The sequence below is a fragment of the Cricetulus griseus genome (assembly GCF_003668045.3).
Source record: "Cricetulus griseus strain 17A/GY chromosome 1 unlocalized genomic scaffold, alternate assembly CriGri-PICRH-1.0 chr1_0, whole genome shotgun sequence".
In the NCBI taxonomy this organism is placed as follows: Eukaryota; Metazoa; Chordata; class Mammalia; order Rodentia; family Cricetidae; genus Cricetulus; species Cricetulus griseus.
The window spans coordinates 252,674,643-252,695,731 of NW_023276806.1; the positions used below are offsets into that span (position 1 = coordinate 252,674,643).

Here is a 21,089-nt window from a genome sequence, read left to right on the forward strand (position 1 = left end):
CACCCCTGGAGAGTGCTGATAGTCCTGGAGACAGTGGGATACCTAAACATAATAAAGACAGTTTTCCACAAGCCCTAGCCAATATAAACTTAAATGGAGAGAAACTCAAAGCAACTCTACTAAAATCGGAGCAAGACAAGATTGTTCACTTTCTTCATGAAGTCCTAGCTAGAGCAGTAAGACACCTGAAAGAGATTAGGGGATACAAATTGGAAAGGAAGAAGTCAAAGTATCTTTATTTGCAAATGATATGATGGTATATATAAGTGACCCTAAATATCTCACTGGGAAATTCCTACAGCTGATCAACACTTTCAGCAAAATATCTGGATACAAGATTAACACAAAAATCAGTAGCCATACTATATACAAAAGACAAATGAACTGAGGAAGAAACCAGGGAAACAATACCTTTCGCAATAGCCTTAAATAAAATAAAATATCTTGGGGCAACTCTAACCAAGTAAGTGAAAAAGTTGTATGATAAAAACTTCAAGTCTTTGAAGAAAGAAATGAAAGTCTTCCTTCTATCAGAAGATAGAAAGATCTCCCATGCTCATGGATTAGTAGGATCAATATATTTTAAAAGGCCATCCTCCAAAATGCAACCCCCATCAAAATTTTAACACAATTCTTCACAAATTTTGAAAAGACAATTTTCAGGTTCATGTGGAATTGCAAGCGAGCACATGCTCACACACACACACACACACACACACACACACACACACACACACACACACACAGCAAAAACAAAAAACAAAAATGCAGGATAGCTAAAACAATCCTGAATAACAAAAAGAAAAGAACTATGGAAAGTATCACAACCTCAGCATTGCTCTGCATGCACTGATGTATAAGCACCTCACTCTAACTGATGCCAGTAGAGCTTGTGTTGGAGGTATCACCATCCTTGATTTCAATTTGTACTACTGAGCTACAGTAATTTAAAAAAAAAACAAACATGGTATTGGCACAAAAACAGACTCTTTGATCAAGGGAATAAATCTGAGGATCTAGACATAAGTCCATACACATTTGGACATCATTTTTTTATGTAGATGCCATAAGTAAACACTTGAAATAAGACAGCATCTTCAACAAATGGTGCTTGTCAAACTGGACAGGTGCATGTAGAAGAATCAAAACAGATCCATACTTCTTATCCTGTACAAAACCCAATGCCAAAGGGCCAAAGACCTCAACAGTGTACCAGATACACTGAACCTGACTGAAGAGAAAGTAGGAAGTCTTGAATTCATTGACACAGAAAAAGACTTTCTAAACACAACACCATTAGCACAGGCAATAAATTCAACAATTAGTAAATGGGACCTCATTAAACTAAAGAACTTCTGTAAGACAAAGGTCACCACCATTCAGACAAAGTGGGCACCTACAGAATGGGAGAAGATTTTTACTAACTACATATCTGATACATGGCTAGTATCTAAAATATATAAAGAACAACAACAACAAACCTAGACATCAAGAAAACAACCCAATTAAAAAGTGAGGTACAGAAGACTTAAACAGAATTCTCAAAGAAGAAACTCAAATGGCTGACACACAAAGAATTGTTCAATAGCCTTTAGCCATCAAGGAAATGGAAATCTAAACTATTTGAGCTTTCATTTTACACCTATCAGAATTGCTAATATCAATAAAACTGACAACTCATGATGACAAGGATGTAGAATTAAGGGGAACACTCATCCATTGTGGGTGGGGGTGCAAACTTGTACAGATACTATAGAATTCAGTGTGGTAGTTCCTTCAGAACATGGAAATCTATCTCAAGATCTAACTATACCACTCTTGGACATACACACAAAGGTGGCTTCATCCTACCATAGACACCTGCTCAACCATGTTCACTGCTGCTCTATTCATAATAGTCAGAATCTAGAAGCAACCTAGATGTCCCTCAACAGAAGAAAGGATAAAGAAAATGTGGTATATTTACATAATGGAGTGTTACTCCATTTTAAAAAATTGAAGTCATTAAATTTGCAGGTTAATGGATAGAACTAGAAAAAACATCATCCCAAGTGAGTATGACTTCACTTATACATGCATTTTAGCTGTTAAGTCAATGGAAACCAAGCTCCATTCTGTAGAAGCAGAGGCTAGGTATAGAGTAAGAGACTGAAGAACAGATAGATCTCATTAGGAAAGGGAAATAGGATAGACTGTTATCCATGGATGGGTAGGTGTAGACTGGAACAAGAGGATCAAGTCAGGAGGGGGAGGGAAGAAGAGAGGGAGATGAGGAAAGAAATACATGGAGAATAGCTAAAATTAAGGGTGGGGTAGTACAGAAACCTAACAAAGCACAAGGTTCTTAAAATACATTCATATCTGAAGGCAATCTAAATGAAATCACCAAATAGTGGGGGAGACCGAGTCCCAACTGGACATATTTTGTCACCAAATGACACTTCCAGTAATGGGATTGGGTTACAAATTTAAAAGAATCTTTACTACTTACTGCAAACAGTGCTTTCCATGCATCACATCAGTCAATTCTCACAAAGATCCAATGACCTCAGCATTATACCCAGTTTAGAGATGAGAAAAGTAGATAGCAGATGATCATCAGCCTGGATTAACACTCAGAGCCTGAACACTCTGTGTCCCTCCTTCATCCAAAGGAGCACCCTATAGAAATGAGCTTCTCCCAAACCCAAGACCAGGTCACACAGCTAGTGAAGTACCACTTGAGCACCTGACTAATGCATCTAAGTGCCCAGCACTGTTATTGGGCTATCTTTCTAGTGCTTGTGTCTCAGGATCCAAGACAGGTCTTATAAACTATGTCTTTCCTAGGTTCTAAGCCTACCCAAGAACTAACCTCATCATCCAGACCTTCCTGCCCCCCCACTCCCCTCCCTTGAGTGAGTGCATGAGAGAGAGAGAGAGAGAGAGAGAGAGAGAGAGAGAGAGAGAGAGAGAGAGAGAGAGCTACTGGGGATTGAAGGGATTGAACCCATGTGTCTTGGTCTTGGACATGCTAAGCAAGTTCCTTAATACTGAATTATAGCCCCGAGTCTTTTTAAATATAATGAACAAATACATTGAGCTAATAGCCATTTTTTAGACTTTCATGAAAATGCCAGAATACCGGTTATTACTGGTAGAATTTAGTTAGCTTGGCTCACAGTTTTAGACCAAGGAAGCCATGGTAGAATTCATGGTAGCAGGAGCTTAGGGTTTAGGCTTACCACATCTGGGCTGACCAAGAAGCAGCCAGCAGGAAATGCTGTCCTGACAGCTTTCTCCTTCTGTTTCATTCAGTCCAGGGCTCCTAACATAGTACCAGCCACACTCAGAACAGGCATTCCTCTGTAGTTAAGTCCCCTGGGAATGCAAGGAAGAAACGCCTGCCTGGTGTGTCTTCTCGATGGTTACAAACCCCTGAGTTGATAGGAAGCACTAACCAGCATGTCTGAGAAATGTTTACATTAGATGTGACAAGTTTTCAGAGCATTAACTAGTGATAAATGCCACAATCTCAAAATGTCCTTTTTTATTAAAAATGTTTAATCTTTACTATAAAGAACTTACAAAAAATTAAATCACACAGAGTAATTATACCCAAAGTCTACACATCTCAACCCCTATACAGTTAGAATAGCCCTATGAAGTTGTGAAACTTCACAATGGATTTTTACACTTTTACCATGGGGCAATAAATACTTAAATATACAAACAGAAAAGAGGGTAAGAAGGGACAGAAAACTAATGTGGCCAAACTTTTCCCAAACTGATTAGAAGAAATAATTTATCTGAGTTGCTAAAGAAAGGAAACAGAATTCAAAAGTTGTAAGAATGCATGATTTCTTCAACTCTGCAACTAGAGAAAAACTACCTCCCAAGTCACCACCAGCCTGCCCAGAGTCTGCAACCACATAGCTGAGTCTTGGACTGGGTGGAGTGAGAAGCACAGCTTCTATTCTGAGTATGATCTTCCTGGCCACTCTGAAATCTCCTAGTCACAAATTATGGCCTGCTACTTTTAAAATAGATTTTTACTCTCAGAATTCATGGAAAATATCTCAGAATCAAAAAGAGACATGTAAGTTCTTACATAAAACTAATTTCATTTTGAAAGTAGTTTTAGGTAAAAACTATTACATGTGTTCACAAATTAAGTAAGCTATAAAGAGGGCTTAAATGCCTTTCATTGCAAATGTACTTAGAAGAGTACCTCCGATAATTTGTAGACTACTCATTACTAACAGTAATATCAGAAATTTTGAATTTTAAAAATTAAATTTGTCCAAACTTGAAAAGTATTACTTTGGCAAAAATTAGTAATGCAATGGATCTAAACTGATGATACAGGTTACACATTAACTATTATAAGATTTTTCTATCTTCAAATTTTAAATAATATAATTAGTAATTTATGCTTGAAAGTTATGGTTGAAAGTAAAAAAGCAACAATTATATATTCTACATCTTTCTCACGCTTGTTAATCAGAAAGCCAGAAGGAAGGCTGTCTGCTCACATCAGGGACAACCGTCTACTATGCACACAATGCTGCAATGGGGCCACAACACTTAAAGATCCATGAAAATGTTTGCTTTCTTCTAAAATCAGAAACAGGAAAAAGGTCAGTTAGGTCAAAAATGGTTTCAGTATATAACATATTTGTCATTATACCCAAAAAGAATAGCATTCTTATTTTCTAAATGGAAAAAAAGATTCATGAAGAAAATCATTATGTATAGTTATAGTACTACAAATATAGTCCTTCCTGTTTCCTAGCTTCTCTGGTGTTGTGGATTGTAGGCTGTTGCTTCTTTGCTCTAGATCTAAAATCCATATATGAGTGAGTACATACCATGTTTGTATTTTTGTGACTAGGTTACCACACTCCAGATGGTTTCTTCTAGTTCCATCCATTTGCCTTCGAATTTCAAGATTCCATTGGTTTTTTTCTTTTTTTGTTCTGCTGAGTATTACCCCATTGTGTAAATTTGTGTACCACATTTTCTCTATCTATTCGTCAGTTGAGGGACATCTAGGTTGCTTCCAGTTTCTGGCTATTACAAATAATGCTGCTATGAACATGGTTGAATATGTCCTTGTTGTATAAATGTGCATCTTTTGGGTATATGCCTAAGAGTGGAATTGCTGGATCTTGTGGTAAACTGATTCCCATTTTTCTGAGGAACAGCCATACTGCCCAAGTTTGGGATGGTGTGTTGATAGCAGAGTGAACATCCTTGGTCTGTTCTGGCTACATCTACCTGCATCACTCCCTGTACCCACACACCCTACATGGGTCTCTGTGGTAAGGACAGCTGTTGTGATGCCATCTGTGGCATGAGGTAGAGAACTCGATCCACATTTCAAGAGGAGGCTATGAGAACCAAAGAACTTTAGAGGACCTTCTGGTGTTTTTCCTGGAGCCCGTGGCTTCTGCTTGCAAAGACTGCCAACTGCAAAGCCCTCCTGACTTAAGCTTGCAGATGCATGTGGCTGTGTGCTTACAGGCTGTGCCCTCCCAGCTTCTGAACAACCACTGTGAGAATGGCAAAGACTGAACTAAAAGACCTCATTCACAGGGCCAGAAAGCCACCAAATAGGCCAACCCAGCAGTAAGTTCTTCCCCTGAAAACAGTTTCCCTGTGAAAGGCTCTTCATGTCCTTCCTCTATGACTCTCACATACCCCTTTGTAACCTGTTCTCTAGAAAGTCAGTAAAGCTCAGTGGTGACAAACTCTATACTGCATTATCTTACTATTAATGTCTTTGTGTTGGTGGTGTTTTGTTCTGTCTTTACCAATATCTGAAAAGGCTAAAAAGTGAAAAACCATGTTTCTGGCTCTGTCTAATTAATAACAGTACTCAGGTTTTCAGGGTTACTAGACAGCACAAGTGACAAAACTGAGCAGGAACATGAAAAGCTACAGGAAACTCAGGGCATGTGAGCCATTTATGTGTTTGTTTGCTTTCTTTGACTAAATAAGAAAAGCCAAATTAGCTGCCCACATCTGATGTCTCTTCCCTAGGACCACTGCTGTCAAAGGCATCCATAAACACTTCACTTTCCAAGAGACCAGAAAAGATACTTCTTGGATAGTCCCCATAGGCACATAAATGATGAAAATCAGCACAGAGTCATAACTGAAGAATGCTAACTGGCTCACAAAAGAGTAGGCTAAAGGGACCTGTCCTGCCCAACGCTCCTGGAGAACAAAAGACACCTAAGCACCTTAAGCAGCACCACATCACAGGATTTGCTGCAAATCTTACGCACACAACCACAAACCCAGTTTGACCATTTCCCAGAAATAAACTTCACTTGATACTTTCCACTGGGTGTGGCTTCTCCTCCCCCTTTGTTGCATGACACCTAACCTCTGTCAACCTTCAGACTATATCCTCTCACACATATGGGTACACAGTGATAGACACACCACAACTCCTACAGATTCCACACTTGCACTGGCAAGTGCCCTGCTGTGAAACCAGTTCCAGGGCCTTGTCTCTTACATACTCAGCAATGAAAGTAAAATTAAAGAGCAGAAGTTCAATGTATTCGGCTTTCTGTGTGGGCCACTTTTGTGTTGACTTGACACAGCTATATATTGTGGAAGAAGGAACCTTAATTGAAAACATGCCACAACCAGATTAGTTTGTGGGCAAGCATGTGGTGCATTTTCTTGACAATTGATGTGGGTGGGCCCAGCACACTGTGGGCACTTCTGGGCTGGTGGTCCCAGGTTCCATAAGAAAGCAGGCTGAGCAAATCATGAGGAGAAAGCCAGTAAGCAGCACCCCTCCATCAGCTCCCGTCTCCAGGATCCTGCCCTGACTTCCCTGGATGATAGACTATAAGTCTTAAGATAAAACAGACCCTTTCCCCCCCATGATGCTCTTGGACATTATGATTTACCATAGATACAGAACCCCTACCTAGTGGACTTTCTCAGGGATCTTCAAGCATGTCAGGGTCAGAATGCTTTAGTGCCGTCAAGGCAGAACTGGACTAGCCCAGAAGGTGAAGGTCCCCAATGCCAACTTCCAGATGCCACATAAAGTTAATGGATCCCACCTGATGATATCTGGTTGCTTCATATCAACTTCAGTATAAAGATAAATATTTTCACAGAAATAATTCCAAAGTAATAGGAAAAAACGCTGATGGGAAAATTATAATTCATGGATCACGGTAAAAAGATGGTTAAGCTTTAAATATTAAAGGTTTTAAAGTTTAAAACCTAAAAGAAAATAAATTTATATGAATTTCCATTTTCTAAATGCTTAATATTTGTTCCTCTCTGGCAAACAAATCTGTGCACACCTAGATTATATATAACACTCTTTCCAAGAAGTAAATGTTCTGAAGCAGACTCCAACTAAATTTTGCTTTTGATTTTAGGTGACCCCACACATGGAAAGCAATACAAGATCGTCAAAGGTTACTAGAGGTTGAGGGTAAAGGCATATCAGCACCTAGATACTCACATGATTCCTTCCATAATGTTTTAGATTGAAGATCTTAAAGTATACCTCATTCTTGCCACAAGAAATCATTCATATTATTTTAATAGCAGTGTATTAATAGACTTCCATCACCATAGCAATACACCTGGGATAGTGAATGTACAAGCTTATTAGCTTAGTTTTGAAGTTGGGGCTTCCAGTGAATGTATAGATGGCAGTGGTTAGGGTATTTAACTGAACATGTTACCTTCATGTCTGGGAAGCAAATAAAGGTGAGGATGGATTAAGTCCCAAAATTCCCATTAAGAGGACACTAAATGATTTAAAGAATGTCCACAAGGTCCCACCTCCTAAACATTCCATCACTGCCCAAAACTGCCATTCTGGAGACCAGGACTTCAATGCCCTTGGGGAATACACACATTTATACTGCAGCAGAATCAGAACTGACCATACCTCGTTGAAAGGTAAGCTATAATTTAAGCTTTCCAACTTCTTTTAAGAAAATAAAAATCCTCTCTCATTCAAACTTATTCAACAGACACAAATGAAAATGTGGGTTGGGGAAATGGCTTAGTTGGTAAAGTGCTTATCAAACAACCATAAAGACCTGGATTTGCATCTCCAGTACCCCCATAAAAATTGGGCTCAGAAGCCGGGCAGTGGGGGTGGTGCACATCTTTAATCCCAGCACTCAGGAGGCAGAGGCAGGAGGATCTCTGTGAGTTCAAGGCCAGCCTGGTCTACAGAGCAAGTGCCAACATAGGCTCCAAAGCTACACAGAGAAACCCTGTCTCAAAAAACAAAAACAAACCCAAAAATAAAGCAAAATAAACTAAAATTGAGCTCAGTGGCATGTATCTGTAACTCAGGTAGACCCCTGAATCTTGCTGGCAAGCCAGTCTAACTGAAACAGCACACTCCAAGTTCAGCAAAGGAACCTGTCTCAAAAAAGGATCGATAAACTGTTAGCCAAACTAATCAAAGAAAGAGAAAAATGATCCAAATTAATAAAATTAGAAATAAAAGAGATATTACAGCAGACACTGGGGAAACCCAAAGAATCATAACATACTTTTAACATTTATAGTCTACCAAATTGGAAAAATCTAAAAGAAACAAATTAGTTTCTAGATATACATCACCTACCAAAGTTAAATCAAGGTATAATAAATGATTTAAACATACCTTTAATATGCAGCAAGATAGAAATAATAATTTAAAATATCCCAAGTAAAAAAAGTCCAGGGCTAGATAGATTCAGTGCAGAATTCTACCAGACCTTCAGAGAAAAACTGACAATACCCAAGTTGTTCTACAAAAGGAAGAGGCATTTTTCTAATTTCTTTTATGAAACTAGTATTAGCCCAATATCAAACCCAGACAAAGACCCAACAAAAAAAAAGTATAGGTCAATGCCTCTTTTGAACATAGATGCAAAAAATTCTCAATAAAATACTTGTAAATTGAATTCAAGAACACATAAAAAAGATTATACATCATGATCAGGCCACCTCCATCCCAGATATGAGGGAATAATCCAACATACATAAATCAATAAATGCAACCACCACAAAAGTAGACTAAGGAACAGAACCCACATTAGGTACATGTGGTGGTTTGAGTAAGGGTGACCCCTATAGGCTCAAAATTCTTAATGCTTAGTCTCATGGGATTAGGAGGTGTGGCTGGCACTTTGAGGTTTCAAAAGCCCACACCAGGCCAGTCCCAGTGTCCCTGTCTCTTCCTGCTGCCTGAAGATTCAGATGTAGAACTCTCAAGCTACTTCTTCAAAAATGTCTGCCTGTGTGCCGCCATGCTTCCCACCATGATAATGGACTACACCTCTGAAACTGTGAGTGAGCTCCAGTTAAACACTTTCTCTTCATTAAGAGTTGCCATGGTCATGGTGTCTCTTCACAGCAATAAAAACTGACAAAGACACTATCAAAAAGGCCTTTGGCAAAATCCAATAACCACTCATGATAAAAGTCTTGGAGAGAGAATAGGTATAGGTATGTTGGGATATTATATCTCAACATAATATACAGGAAGCACACAACCTAAACAGAAAACAAAAGAACAAAACTAGAGTTCCTCCAAACTCAAACTTAGCCTTCTCATCAGGTTACTTCTCTTCCTTGGAACCTGCCCAAAACAAGTGAGAGGTATATGATTCTGTGCTAGATTCCCATACATTAATTTAGAAAATAAATACTATCCAAATAGAATAACCAAGACTAATGACAATCTAAGGGCTCACACTGAGAGGTCAAAGAGTATACACCACATAACTAAGGCTAGAAACATGCACCAGTGAAAGTTTACTGCTTTGTAACTAATAAAATACATTTACGGATACTCCAGGAGTTTGTGTTCATTCATCATGACACATGAACTTGGCCTGTGCCCACCATAACAAGGGCACTGCAGTACCATCAGTCTGTCCCTTCCAATATAAACTACATAGACTTACAAGCACCCATTTGGCAAGCATCACTATATAACCTCCTCTGAGTAACCAGCATTTACTACATGTAAGGTGTATCACTTGAGCACAAGATGAAAAGATTAAAGGAAATGGAAAGACTTGTTTCAGGCAAAGGTTGAAAGGTCAGTCACCTCTCTCCAGGAATAGAGCTGGTTCCACTGTCAGATCAGGTCTTTATAAAAATGACTGCTCTGAGAAGGCTTTCTCCACATCCCAGAATAGACAAACCCACACACAACTAATCAGTAGACTTATCAAAAAGGGAATGCAGTACATGAATAAAAGGTCCTATTTCATATAAATAGTGCTGAAGGAGTCATATATATATATATATATATATATATATATATATGTATATATATGTATATATATATATGTGAGTGTGTATATATTTAATGTAAATATATAATACATTTATATTTAATAGAAACATATCAGTACCACATAATAAATTTTATATAATACATATGTAATATTAATAAATGATGTAAGTAATGTAAAATAATATATTTATATATAAACATTTATATATTCAACATAGAACATGAAAAGTAAAGAAAAGGTTCCAGAAGTTAATAAATGAAAATTTTCATGGTCTTAAAATGAGACTTCTTTAAAGGAGGACACAAAAATCATAACCATAACTGAAAATGTTAATAAATCTGGTTCCACTAAAATTTGGAATGGTTTTTCATTACAAGATAGCCAGTGAAGAGACAAACCATAGCCAAGAGAAGACATTTTCACATCTATATCTCACAAAAGATAAATCCAGAAAACATTAAGTCATGCAAATCAATTAAAAAAAAAAACAATTTTCAAACAGGCAAAGGAGACAAATGTCTTTTTTACAAAGACAACATCCAAATGATCAACATGAAAAGTTCTCAGTATCACAGTCATCAGAATATTCTACCACAAAGCCACAGTAAGGTTTCACACTGATCACATATCCATGAAAATGATTACAAAAAAAGAAAAAAATATAACAAATCTCCTGACAATATGAATTATGTATATTTGGAGTAATCAGAATTATTCAACCTGTTTAGTATTTAAAGTACTTTAACTAGCTAGGAAAATTACTTGGTATTATCTACTACAGAAAGCAAATTTGTGCTATGGAAGAAGTTAGTATTTTAAATAAATGTAAAATTATTTATGAGACTACACATAAGCAATGAAAACCTTAAAACAATGTACAGATTTAACAATCTATTAAATGCTCCAAAAATGAATATAGCCTTATACTACTATTTCATTAACCCCAAACTGAGAGCACTTAATTCTACTGGCTGCTAGAATGAATGGCTCAATGGAGGAGAAGGAGGTGGGGGATACCTAAGCAACTCATCTAAAATAGCTTGAAAAATCATCACTGTTATGACTACAGGAGATGAGACATAAAAGGAAGCAGGACACCACAAGGGAACAGTCATAACGCTTGATTCTAATGGTAGCAGCAAACAGGCCACTTTATCCCTCTGTGACCACACTAACTGGTAAATCAGTAAAAAGCAACTAAAGCTTCGTAAGCAATATTCATAAAAAATGTGCAACCCCTTCCCAGTCATTTTCAATTACAGAACAGAAACCTGCTACCCATCTCATCCTCAATCTCTGTTATTTATAAACAGTATATACATGCATGAGTAGAGTGTATATGTATGCAGCTATCTACAGCAGAAAAAGATCCACAGAAATTGCTATCTGTAAGACCACATTTTGTTCTATTAATAGCTACATACTGCAGTATTATGTAACAAATTTTCCAATTCTGTTATGCTGGTATGCAAATAAATTAATTCAACCATAGCCAGGAGCTAAATATGCTTACTAACCAGTATGGTCCTGTATATCTCACATTTTATATGATCACTTTCCATCCAGAAAATATCATGAATCTTCACTATTTATGTATTTTAAACCCTGCTGCTTAGATAACACCTGCAGCTATCAACTCAGTATATTTAGCACACTACAAGAAGATGCCTGGATACTTACCCACAGTCAAGGAAAGAGATTTGTGGATCAGACAGAACTTGGAGCACTGCAGCCAGAACTGCAGCTCTAAATTCACATTGTTAGGTACATGTAGCTTCCTCCTAAGAAGCCACACTCGTCTAATTAGAAATCTTCCAATATTTCAAGACTGGTGGAGACTTCTAAGATTAAGGAGCCAGAACAGCTTGGGCAAATAGAGGTAAAATGAGTAAGTAAAATAAAACAAAAGAAAAAAAAAACTATTATGTCACAAGTTAGTGTAGAAAAGGAATGTGAATCAAATCAAAACAAACAAACACATGCACTTTCAAGACAGACAAATTTGGTCTGAATGCTGGCTTTGGCCCATGTAAATTGGGTGACCCTGCTTGGGAATTAATTCTTAACCCTTATGAAAAGGTTTCCTTGTCTGTAAAGAGGAAGATGTCTCCTTGCAATTTCTGGTGAGAAGTGTGTGAAATGAGGACTATGAAACATCTGCTTCTTCTTTATCTAATCCATTCACTGCAACAAAGGATTGGATTTCCAGCATTAGATGACAAAGTAAACAAAGACAACAGAGATTTCCATTTCCACATTGCACATCAGAGCTACAAACTCCTCAGGCTTCTCTGTTTATTATTAATCCCACAGCACTCCCAATAAATACCTTTTGACATTCAGATATCAATGACAATAAAAGTTTAAGTAATTTAACTCCGTAAAAAGAAAAAGAAGCTGAGCAGAATCTATGTAAGTCACTTTTAAAAACCCAAACACCAGAAAGAGATTAAGTGTTTTAACAAACCTAACACTCTCTGGCCATGCTTTTAAAACTGTGAGACCAAAACATACAAGTTCAAAGGTCTACACTCAATTCAGGAACACAAAAGAGATAGATCATTCAGCCTCATGGAGAACAATTATGAAAGGGATGAAATTCCTGCACTCAACTTTATATGATAGTATTTCCTTATTTTTAAATATTTTTTTCAAACAAAAACAGAAAAATTAAGTGCATGAAAGAAATTTCTTTTGAAGAACACAGCCCATGAAGTGGTATGTTCCAATTAGAATCACTCCACATTAAATCTAATCTCATCATGAAACTGATGAGTTGATCAGAACTATTAGCTCACATTTGATACACACACACACACACACACACTCTCTCTCTCTCTCTCTCTCTCTCTCTCTCTCTCTCTCTCTCTCTCTCTCTTAAATACACACTTTCCACAAGACATTGAACTTTCTTCATAAGCTTAAGGAGTAAATAAAGACATAGGTACCTATGAGACAGAGAGAAGCAAAGCAGTATGGAAATACAGGTGGAGTTGGATCTAGAAGGCAGAAAAAGAAACACTTCAACAACAAACCAAGTAACATCCTAGGCATGACTGAGAAGGAGGAAAATAGTCCAAGTAGAGAAAGCAGAGGGCCTAATATAAAAGCTAAGCTTGGATGTAGAAGGCCACCCCACACAGCTCCCGGAGAAGTGGTAACGCATCATCCAAACTGGGATACTTCTGAGAGTGAATGGAGACACTATTAAAAATTTTGTACAGACACAAAATAAAAACCCAGATTTTCCTGAGCCAATCAAGACAGATGGGAATGCCATGACACTTACACATGTTCAACTAAAACATGGGATTCAGAAGAGCACCTAAATACTTCGCTCTCCAAAGCATCAGCAGGGTATACCTAGAAAGTTTCTCACACTCTTCTGTATGTATTGAAATATACATATTCCAAAACAGGCATGGTAGTACCAGTGAACTCCAATTGCAATGAGCCTGAAGGAGTCAGCTCATTTCAGAATGACCTTCAGTGCCAAAGGGAGAGGAAAATCCTTCTGGATAATGCTCATGGAATCCCAACTGCCTGAATGCACTGAGCACACATCATCTCACTGCATCTTCACAGTGCTGAGAGGGTCTTTATCCTACTCACCTTAGATATTGGACCCACAGGGCTACATAAAAAGAATGCAAGGGAGCCAGATGATTGCCAATCCTCTCTCTCATTTAGCTTCAGGACTCTGCCTAAGAACAATCCAAACACACGCCACACAGCCAAGGTGCAGCCAAGTTGAGAGGGTTGCCTAGAATACATTTTACCTAACAAACCCTGCCATGGTCAAAGGCTAGAGGCCAAAGAACCCAGGTGCCTGCCCTGCTCTGATGGTGTAGCGTGCACAGGTGCCAAGTGTCTACCAGCAGCCTGAACTGACTGACTGCCAGGTCAATACAATAACTACAGGTTCTGTGAACCCCAAAGTTCTGGAGTTATTCTGACATTAGGGAAAAAAGGAGTGAGTACAATATCTCCAGTGGCACTGGCTTGAGGTCAAACACAACCTTCCTGATTCATTATTATCAGGAGAAAAAAGCACTGGTCAGATGGCTTACATAGTTTCAATATATAATATAATATTTTCTGCCATTCATGCGATCTTCTGGTGAAAAAGTTTGCATTCCACTAATAAAGTAGCTGAACTAATACAGAGGTCTAGCAGTTGAATAGGCAAATACCATCCAAAACTTAATGTTTAAGGGACAGAACAGTTGCTTTGGAACCAATATGTATGTCTAAAAAGAAACTACAAATGTTCATTTTATATCTCCATTATGGCTACAAACAATATTACTATATCTATTGAAAATTCAAACTTTGGTAACTTAAGCCTTAAAACAGTATAATTTAAACCCCTTACAGAGAACACTGCACTATAGAAGGAAGTAAATTGATTTGGGAAGAGAACATTCTGATAAAACTTAAATGAATGGTACAATCGACTAATAAAGCAATTTCCCATCAGCTATCTGTATGGATTTGATTTAAAGTGCATTTCAAATAGAAGGATTAAAAGAAGGAAAAGCAAAGGTGGGCAAGAAATTTTAGTGTATAAAAACAATGCACTCTGATTACTCTGGAACAAGCTCTTTCAACAGTTACTGGGTCTCATTGCATTAGTACAAAGTAAAGTGCAGAGCTGCGATTGGCTATGAGATTTTCTGATCTAAAAGATCTATTAGGATCTGCCTATCTAGTCAAACAATTCACTTGGTAATCCAGTTCCTAAGTGCCTATTAAGCAATTGCCTTTGTTTCTCCTTGTGTGAGAAAGAGAAGGGAAAGATAGGCAAGAGTCTGAAGTTGAATGCAGATATTAAGTTCCTATTCAAAACGAGTTACTGAGCACTGTAAGTTATCAGTGCAGAATGGACAATGCCAGCTGCTGCCTGGAAAGAGCCCACTTAACTAAAACATGACCCAGTATAATGCTCAGGTATGTTTTTATTATATTGTTTGAATATGTGTAACAGGCATTTTAAAAGGCTGGTATTCTTCATGCTTGGGAACTCAGCATCAAGGCAGAAGAATATATGTTGCTATGAAGATTATACGATTATTTTTTCTACTAAACAATATATGATCCCTTTATTAAGAAAAACAAAGTCGCTGTGAAGCTGGAAGGCCTGACCAAACAGTTACGACAGGTGATAAAACAGCTGCTTGGCTATGTTATCTATCAACTACTCCTGCCAGCAGACACAGAGACTCTTCTCCAGCTCCAACACCCTGTACTTTTAGAAGGGAAAATCAACTCTGGATGGAGTAATGTAAAGAAAACAGAGCATGACCACAGTCAAGAGACAGACTGCATGTAGCTGCAGAACCTAAGACACTTGTTAGCCTTTCCAAGCTCTGCCTTCCTCCACCCTCTGTGGGTGGCATGGGTCACAGTCAGGGGGAGCACCACACTTTCCACATGTCCTGCCCACTGGGAGAGTCCCATAAGTGGCAGCTACTGTTACTTCATCTGAACACCAAGTAATGCAACAGCTGCAGACAGATCCTCAGAATGGAAAAGGCATCGGTAGCTGCCATGCCCTGAGAATGTGGAGAGGAAGGGTGACAAAGAGATCTGGGGATAGGGTGAAGAGAGTTCATCAAACTACTCTGTAGCTTGACTATGGTACTGACTAGGCGATCTCATGCATTTGCCACAGCTCATAAAATTGGAACCAAGTGTGTATGCAACCATAGCATCCTTTTGGATGCAAAGTATTTAATTAGCTCTGATTCAAACAAACCACCAATATTAATATATTCATTTTGATACATTTCTAAAATATATCTAAGGCCCCAAATACAATTTCATATTTTAATTAATGAATAAGCTATATATTTAAAAAATAAGTGCCCACCTGAACAATTGACCACATTATATATTTGGAAATAAAGTAGATTGTATGGAGTAGTGTGACTAAGTGAATTAGGGAAAGAGAAAATGAAAGTGGGTGTTTTCATTTATTAGATTACTAAAGATGACAGGCACAATTTTGTCCCTAAAAATCCAGTAATGTGACTCTGCAGATAATCTCAAGAACATACTGTTGCTTTCAGTAAGTTACAGAAAGCTAGAAATATCTGCCAGTACTTTCCACAACTTCTGCATGGTCTCAAAGTAGCTGTAAAAGATGTTATGAGACTCCCTGCCCATTTCCACCAAGACTGCTACCGTAACTGAGGAGCTCTTTTATTATAGAACCCTGTATCTATTTTGGGAGGAAAAAAAACGTTTGACAACAATTTCTTACTCATTGCTATTTATAAAACAGATGAAACACCAAAGAAATTATTTTAAATAAGAAGCAGACTTCTGGTCAGCTTACAGTGTTTATGAACATGCCAATTATGTTAGTATCGGAGACTTCCTTTACCTACCACTTAATCACGTGTATCCCTCGTTCTGACTTAGTGACCTGACCTAACAGGATGTGAAGCCTGAGAAGACGACGAAGACAGGAAAGCAGTGTGAGGCTGCCAGCAGCCAACACAAGCCACATGCACTACCCCTGCTCCTCAGCTGGCACTGGCCACTGACCACTGACCTGCTGCTGTCTTCAGCAACCCTCCCCTCACAGATCACCTGACAACATTTACTCCTTAAAGCTCTGTAGAAAGAGCACAAGAAACCAAGGAGAGACCTCCCATGGCTTTCCCTATAAGCTCTGTCATGCACATGGGTTAGTTCTTAGCAAAAGTGAAATATAATCTCCACCATTCATGTGGCAAAGGTATCTGTGCAGTACTCATTGTTTTATGGAATCTGATATTAAATTAAGACACTTCCTTATCCTATTAAGATATTATCTTTATGCTGTATAATGTGTCTTTAGAAAGCACAGCACTAAATTCCTAAAATCTTGATATTTCAAGACACCAATTCACGGGAAAAAATAACTACTTACCTATCTAGAATGGGCTTTCTTCCTATACTGAAGGTACAATCAACTTTTAACACTACTTCCATAATTTTCAAGAATGGTTAAGAAAAAAAATAAGTTGAGAATAAAGGCCAGTTGGTACAAGATACTAAGATAGAATTGGTAAATCCAAAACCACCTGTTTTAGAAAGCAACAGAACTCAGAGAAAATCCTAACTTCTTCCTTGTCATCTCTCTAGCCCTACAGTAAATACGTTCCTGGGTAACTCCTATGGTCCTGGCACAGCTTATCTAGGGGTGTGATGGTGGATAAAAAGCTAATTGGCTTCATTAAAATGAAAACAGAGCTTTTAAACTCAGAATTCAATATAAGCACCATCACCATTTCCCAACAAGTGCTTTCTTAACAATTCATCCTTTTCCTTGTGTTTTCATAGTCTCAATGGAGAAATGCTACCAAGGACTCAAGTTCATGTTGCAAATAAGCAAGCCATCATTCTGTCTTGGCTTCCACACAACAACAAAACAACACCACTGCTATATCCATCAGGTTTCCCTATGAATCTCAATGTGGACACTAATAAACTCTAGTCTTTTAAATGTGAAAGCAAGCCCTCAACACCCTTGGGAGGAAAAGGTTGTTAAAATTAAGGAAGTCAGTATCTTCTCTGAAATTTTCACATAAAATTTTATTACTATCAAAATGCAAAATCACCACAAATATTTGTTAACCAATAAAATGCCAACAGGATCGATAACCACACATACTTGAAAACAAACTACATTCTAGAAGAAATGACGTCACTAAAAGCTACACAGGCAACAAAAAGACACTACTCTCCTTGGTTTAAAAGTTAGCTGCAGGAAGGTGATGCACTCAGGCCTTTCCACGGTGCCTCCCACACAGAAACCGAGCAAACAGATGACAAGGCTGAACGCAGTTGCACAACGGCCTCTTACAGCATCAGCAGTGTGTTTCCCTAGCCGGACTCAGAGGCTGATAACAGAGACACTGTCTCAGTACTTGACGATTTCTGAATTTCAAATCCCCCAGAGCAAACTCTGTGCGGATGGCTCATCCTGACCTCTCACCTAAGGGTGAGGGGTGCAGCACTACTAATGTGCTCCGCTGCCCTGTCTTAAAATCCCATTTTCCAAAAGCAACAGTCCATATCTGCTCCAAATTTAAGCAAGCCAAATGGGTTAGTCTGGCCCAAGACTCTACTTTTCTTACATTATCAACTTTCTTCTTCTACTTCATGTCACAAGAAATATTTTTATGTTGCAAACTAAACTGTAACATTTGAAGGAACCACAACTCTTAATGTCACTTTTTGAAATTTAAAATTCACAAAACAATTGGTGGTTTTCTAAATAACACCATAAAAAAAAAAAAAAAACAGCAAAACCATTCCAAAGGAACTTGATGATCTGAAGGCCTGCCTAAATTGTGCGGGAACCATAATCTCCCAGAGCTTTTGAGTCTAAGAAAGAGGAAATCTGAGTTTATGTTCCCTTTCTCCAAGTAACTGAAGGAGGGAACATTTTACATCCTCCAAATACAATCGCTTGCTAAAGGCAACTAATTACGATGTAGATTAGATGAAACCTATTAAATAATATATATTCATGGTCTGGGGTTTTAAGAAAACATTTTCACGTGATCCCTGTCCTTAAAATACCATTGCAACATCACAGAGAGTGTGCCACCAAGCTGAGATGCCTTTGAAAAGCCACGTCCCTACCAAAGCAGGTACAAGGCCCATTTAATTGCAAGTCAATCCGGAGAGAGGTGACAGCCCCAAGTTGCTCCGGGGATGTCGGAGCGCGGCTCTCGTGCACACTCCGGATGGATCACTTCTCCATTCTTTCCCAAAGCCATCGGCTTCAAAGCCCTGCTCCAGCACCCCGAACACCCAAACGCCCTGGCTTCCCCTTCGCAGCGGGCCACTCTGCATCGCCTCCTTCCGCCACCGCTGCCCCGGGGCGGGGAAGGCAGCCAGCCCGAGGACGCGCGCGGGTCTGCTCCCTACCTTGATGATGCTGCTCCGGCGGGGCAGGCCGCCCTGCTTGCTGTCCCTGGGGACAGGACCGGCGGCCGGGCTGGGGGTCCGCGCGAGCGCCACGCCTCGAGGTCCCCTGGCGGGGCTGGCCCGGGCTTCGTCCCCGGACACGCCGAGGCTGCAGTCCCCGTTGGAAACCCCGCCGCTGTCATAGCGCGCCCGCCCGTGGACTAGGCGACCTCCCGTGCCTCCGCCGCCGCCGCCGCCTTCCCCGGCTCCAGCTTTCAGGGCGCCCTTGGCGCCGAGGGCCGGGCCCGGGGAGGTGGGCAGGGCCTCGCCCGCGGCCCCCCGGCCACACTCCGCCATGGGCGCCCCACGACCCGCCTGCACAAAGCCGCGTCCCCGCGTCCCCGCCGCCGCCTCCTCCGGCCGCCTCGGGCCGCCTCGCGCGGCCCTCCTCCTCGCCGCTCCCGCGCCGCCGCCGCCGCTCGGCCGCTTCTTCCGCTTTTTCGTTTCTTTTTTCTCCTTTCTCTTTTTGATTTAGATGTGACGCGCGCGGCGAGCTCGCCTGCCGCACGGAGAACGTCGTGCGGGCGGAATCACCTCTGTGGTCCTGCCGGGGTCGGGGAGAGAGAGGGAGAGAGGGAAAGAGAGAGAGGAGTCAGCTCGGGCGGCGGCGCCCCGGCTGCCGGCACCTGGGGAAGGAAAGCACGCCCCGGCACACGCGCCGCTGCGGGCGCCAAAAATAACGCGCGCGCGCGGCGCCCACCGCCGCGCGCGCGCGTCCCCTCAGGCCCCGAGCTCACCGCCCCGCGCGTGCCGCGTCCCCTCAGGCCCGCGCTCACCGCCCGCTCACCGCCCGCGCGCGCGTCCCCTCAGGCCCCGCGCTCACCGCCCTGCGCCGTGCCGCGTCCCCTCAGGCCCGCCGCTCACCGCCCGCACCCTCAGGCCCCGCGCACCGCCCGCGCCGCGTCCCCCGGGGCGCGAGGGACACGAGCGCCCACTCCGCGCGCCCGAAGCGCTGGCCACACGCGGAGGCGCGTCGCGCGGGGCTCCCGGCTCCCGCTCCGCCCAGGCCGGTCAGCCCCCAGTGGGCTCGGCCGAGGCCAGGGCGGCTGGTGGCGGCCCCGGGGCCCACCGCGACCTACCCGCGGCCATCGCCTGCCGAGCTTCGCGCCGCCCCCTACAGGCCGCCGGGACCCGTCCGGGCTCGGGTCGCGGGCGGTCGTTAGGACAGCGGTCTCCCAGGCAGGGTCAGCGGGCGCAGGTCGTAGCCCACCTCCAACTGTCAGTCATCCGAAGCCATCCCCCATCCCGAGGGGACCGCGAGCACGCGGGGGGCGGGCGGGCGGACTGCTGGGGCCGGGGCGGGAGCCGTGGGCTTGGCCGCTGCACTTCGTGCCCAGCCTCAGCCCCGCACTGACTCGGAACCCGGTCCCTGCCCACCCGGCTCCCGCTGGCATCCTCAGTGCAGGGGACCCATTTTATGTGCAGAAACAATCCCCCTTGCGTGCCCTTGGACTGCTAAACTCAATGGACCTGACTGGTTGCCAGGGGCTGGGGCTGGGGCTGGGGTGGGATGGCTGGCAGGCATTGAGAGACAGAAGACACCACAGAGTTTATTAGGGGCCTCTGAGTTGTCCGAGGGGGGGACTGGTTATCACTGTAGTACCTCCCTGTCCGTGTCCTTCCTAACCCTGCCTCCAAGGATGCTTGCTTGCCCAGCCCCTCATGGGTTCCATCCAAAACAGGCACGTCTTTTGGGACAGGATCAAACATTAGTGATCAACGCGCTGCTCCCACGTGTAAATACTTTCCCTAAACCTCCATTCCTGGAGCCCAGGAAGAGGGCAGGTCCACTCACTGTGCAGCCTAACAGAAACGCTGTGTTACAGCACTGTGTGGTAACAGAGG

The 21,089-nt window shown here is 41.5% G+C and overlaps 1 protein-coding gene across 1 annotated transcript in view; it reads right to left on the reverse strand.

The window, feature by feature from the left end:
• Plcl2 (phospholipase C like 2) overlaps positions 1 to 19,541 on the reverse strand; it is a 165,360-nt gene extending 145,819 nt beyond the window's left edge. Inside the window, exon 1 of the mRNA XM_027394566.2 lies at positions 19,206 to 19,541. Coding sequence (XP_027250367.1) covers positions 19,206 to 19,541 — 336 coding nt within the window. The remainder of the gene's footprint in view (positions 1 to 19,205) is intronic.
• Between the last annotated feature and the right edge of the window lie 1,548 nt (positions 19,542 to 21,089).